The sequence below is a fragment of the Alligator sinensis genome, unplaced genomic scaffold (assembly GCF_000455745.1).
Source record: "Alligator sinensis unplaced genomic scaffold, ASM45574v1 scaffold20_2, whole genome shotgun sequence".
Taxonomy (NCBI): Eukaryota; Metazoa; Chordata; order Crocodylia; family Alligatoridae; genus Alligator; species Alligator sinensis.
The window spans coordinates 971,620-975,188 of record NW_005842012.1 but is presented as its reverse complement, the minus strand read 5'-3'; the positions used below and the strand labels follow the sequence as shown (position 1 = coordinate 975,188).

Here is a 3,569-nt window from a genome sequence, read left to right as displayed (position 1 = left end):
ATAAATCACTGTTGTGTGGATGGACAGCTTTCAAAACAGTGGTTGCCATTGAACAAAGCAGATTTTATCACCAGTTACCATAAGAATTTGACATACAGCAGAATTTTATGTATGCCAGTGTGCAAATGCCTAGGCAAATACTAAATTATAACAGCAACCACTTAATTTTATTATTTATTCTCCTTGAATACCTGACCCTATTCCTCAATTGTAAGCTGCTTCCTGGAAAAAAAAAAAAAAAACTAAGGAAGGGATTTTCATGCAAGCTCAATGTTGACTTAAGTTTGGTTCCACTGAAATATTCATGTGAAATTCCCATTGAGTTTTATGGAGTAGAGGTAGGCCAGTGCTGAGAATTTTTGACAAAGCTAGCCTTAATGTCTTGGTAATCACTCAGCCAGCATTGTTAATTATTTCTTCTTTTAGTGGACCAACTGATTTCTGAACTCTTTGTATTTTAGCTTTGTGAGTCATACATACCTGTCCACTCTCTCACCAATGGATGAATTCAACCCTGATATAAGGAAGCAAGGAAACATCCCAACAGGTTTACCAGGATTCTTTCCTGTTAAAAGACTGTAGGATGCTTTGTAAAAATGCAGATGGTAGACACATTTCTAAAATCCCACATTCTGCTATGTGGGGTTTCCATTTCAGTCTTACACAAACAATTATAGTAGGTCATATAGCTTGCTTGATTTCCAAATGTAACAGGACATTCCTAAATGGATGAAGCTATTGAATTTTCTCACTTTGGGCAGTCACACCTTGTTCTTATGTTGACTAGAAACTAAACTAGTTTATTTATATATGTTCAAATTTGTATGTTAAAAATGCACCAATAATTCATTTTTAATCACATTAAATTTTCATGAAAGCAGTGCATGATTTGGAATTCAGGATGTTAACTGTTTGTGCACTGTGCTAACATTTAATTTCAAATGTCCATTCCTGAATAGTGGTTATTGTGTATTAATCTTGACTGGGTAGTTTTTAAAATAAAAAGCAATGAGAGCATGTTGCTATTTATTTGAACAAAAATGCCACTACTTTGTTTTCTTAGGGCAGCGAATGAGATAAAAAATAGAGAGCCACATTATCAGCTGGTGCAAAACAGCATAGCTTCATCAGATTCAATGTGTTAAATAGAGCCTTGGTTCCTCAGTGAACTGCGTCTTCCTTAGTTCTAAAAACCTTCTTGGTTTTTACATCTGCTACTACAGACTTCAATCTTTTTATTCTTTCCTTTTAAACTGTTTAATGAGGTGTTTTCTTCCATTGCCAAATGTACAATGCTAGAATGATCCCAACTTCTTCCTCGATTTTCAGGTGTTAACCCCTTTGCAAAACAAAAACAAGGAAACATACAAACAAAAAATTACTGCCAAACATCTCCAATGATCTGGAATTTTATTCCATCCATATACATGCATAGTAACAACATTTGTTGAGAAATTATTTCTATCAGAAGTAGAACATTATCTTTGTGATCACCAGTTGCAGTATTGCTACTCTTATATTTAAATATATCTTATATATGAATTAGATTCATACTTGCAGCATTGAGTTTAGGGTTTTGTTTTAGACTGTGCCTTTCAAAAGATAAAACTGATTGATATGACCTCATTACTTACAATACTGCTTCCAGTAATTTTGTTCATTCTTTATAAAGTATTGCATTTAACAGCAAAGGTTTAAAAACTGAGACAGAGATGCATCAGCAAAAGAAAATACAAGTACTATACAAGAAAAAATTTGCCATCTTCAGTTAACGTACGTTTCAGATTAAGAAAGTGGACAGAAACATATTGCTACATACAAATGCAAAGCCTAATGACTAAGGTACTGTATCTGCTAAAATATAAAGTGCAAATTGAGCCCAATTGTTCAAAAAAATTGAAATTTTAAGGCGAACTTTACAGCATAGTTGAAACTTTTTTGCAAGTTATATTTTAGCATATACATATATCTGCAACGGCATATAAGAAAAAAATCAGGATACACAAGTGCTTTTGAAGCTATTTCTAAAATGCTTTTCTGTATTGTTTGTGACTATTTTCTTTAAAATCTACTATACAGTGCAAACCATATGTGCTACACAATAACTATACAATAACATTACAAATGACTTTAATATAAAGTTTTTAAATAAAAAATAACATAACTACAGCTATGAATACTGCTGGTAAAATAAATTAATATTTTTGAAAATGGCACCAATAATACACTTTACTAATGGACTGTAATGAAATTACACCTTTAAGTCTTCAACTCAGCAATAATGAATTATATCCTGATTGTCCAGATGTAATTCAAATAGCTTTTTTTAGACGGTGTGGAACAATATGCTAAACACGGGTACCAAAGGTGACCGACCGATTGTTTCATTTGACGTGTTCCGCTGCATGTGACGAGCAATAAAACTTCTTGTGAGTTATAAAGTTTGAAAGGTTGTTGAACTGGATGTCACACAGTCGGCAATATTTCCCACTGGTTGGGGCCTGGGTAGAACCATTCACACCTTTTGCTATACTAGACAACTGTTCCTCTGCTGTAGGAATGGCTGGAGAGACATTTTCATTTGTGGCTAAAGGATTCTCAGATATCCAAGATGGAGACTTGTGCCCATCTTCATGTTGAGGATTCTGGGAAATGTTCTCTTGCTGTGGATTGGTTGCAGGCCGTTCCTCCTGTTTTAGTCCACCATTAACTATTACCATGCCTCTGTTTTTTGGCAATAGTGGAAGAGACTCTTTCTTCTGCACAGCACACCCATTTGAAGGTGTTTGGCCTTTAGGAGATTCACTTTCTGTATTTGTGCTTTGATCTATATCAGTGTTATGAATGACAAGAGAACCAGAAATATAATCGCTTGGCTTTATTCCATAGTATGGGGAAAGCTGATCTGCTCCTTTAGCTTTCTTTATTGCTCCAGGGTAAAGGCATTGTGGAAGAAACAAATGTTTGTTTTCTTCTTTTGTAGCAATAAGCTGGGCTGCTTCACTAAAGACTTTAAGTCCTTGAAGAGTTGCTAAGTGGGTAGAAAACAAGTTTCCATTGGGAGAGGATTGTTTAGAATTTCCATTTTTCTCACATTTGATTATGCTTCTTTCATAACTGACATCAGGGCTATTTCGCTCACTTTCTGGGTTTTGAAACACTTTGCTCTCAAGCTGTCCCATGTCACTGCGCTGATGTGCAGTGACAGGGCAAAAATTTTGCTTATGAGCCAGGTAGTTCTCTACCTTGTTAAAACTGATCTTGCATACTGTACATTCATGGTAGTCCAGCAGCCTTTTGGGAGAAGTGGATGTCCTCTCTGACTGTGATAAACATTTTTTGCTGAGATCAATTGGGACATCCATCTCTAGGCAAGAAACTGTGGAGTGTGAAGTGTCACACTTTGAAACTGGAACACATTTGTTAATGGACAGAGAAGTTTCAAGATGCTTTGAGACTATTCCTGGAAAGATATCACACCTTGGATGGTAACATTCTCCAAGACTTTCTGCTGATTCTTGAGTAGATGTACAAGGGTTTCCAAGATTAGCCACTTCAAGAAACCTCTG

General features: G+C 35.4%; 1 protein-coding gene across 1 annotated transcript in view; it reads right to left on the bottom strand.

The window, feature by feature from the left end:
* Nucleotides 1–1,403: 1,403 nt before the first annotated feature.
* ZFPM2 (zinc finger protein, FOG family member 2) overlaps nucleotides 1,404–3,569 on the bottom strand; it is a 342,557-nt gene continuing 340,391 nt past the window's right edge. The window contains 1 exon segment of the mRNA XM_025202018.1: nucleotides 1,404–3,569. This exon segment is cut by the window's right edge and continues 21 nt beyond it. Within this exon segment, the coding sequence (XP_025057803.1) occupies nucleotides 2,385–3,569 (1,185 nt within the window). The 3' untranslated portion in view covers nucleotides 1,404–2,384.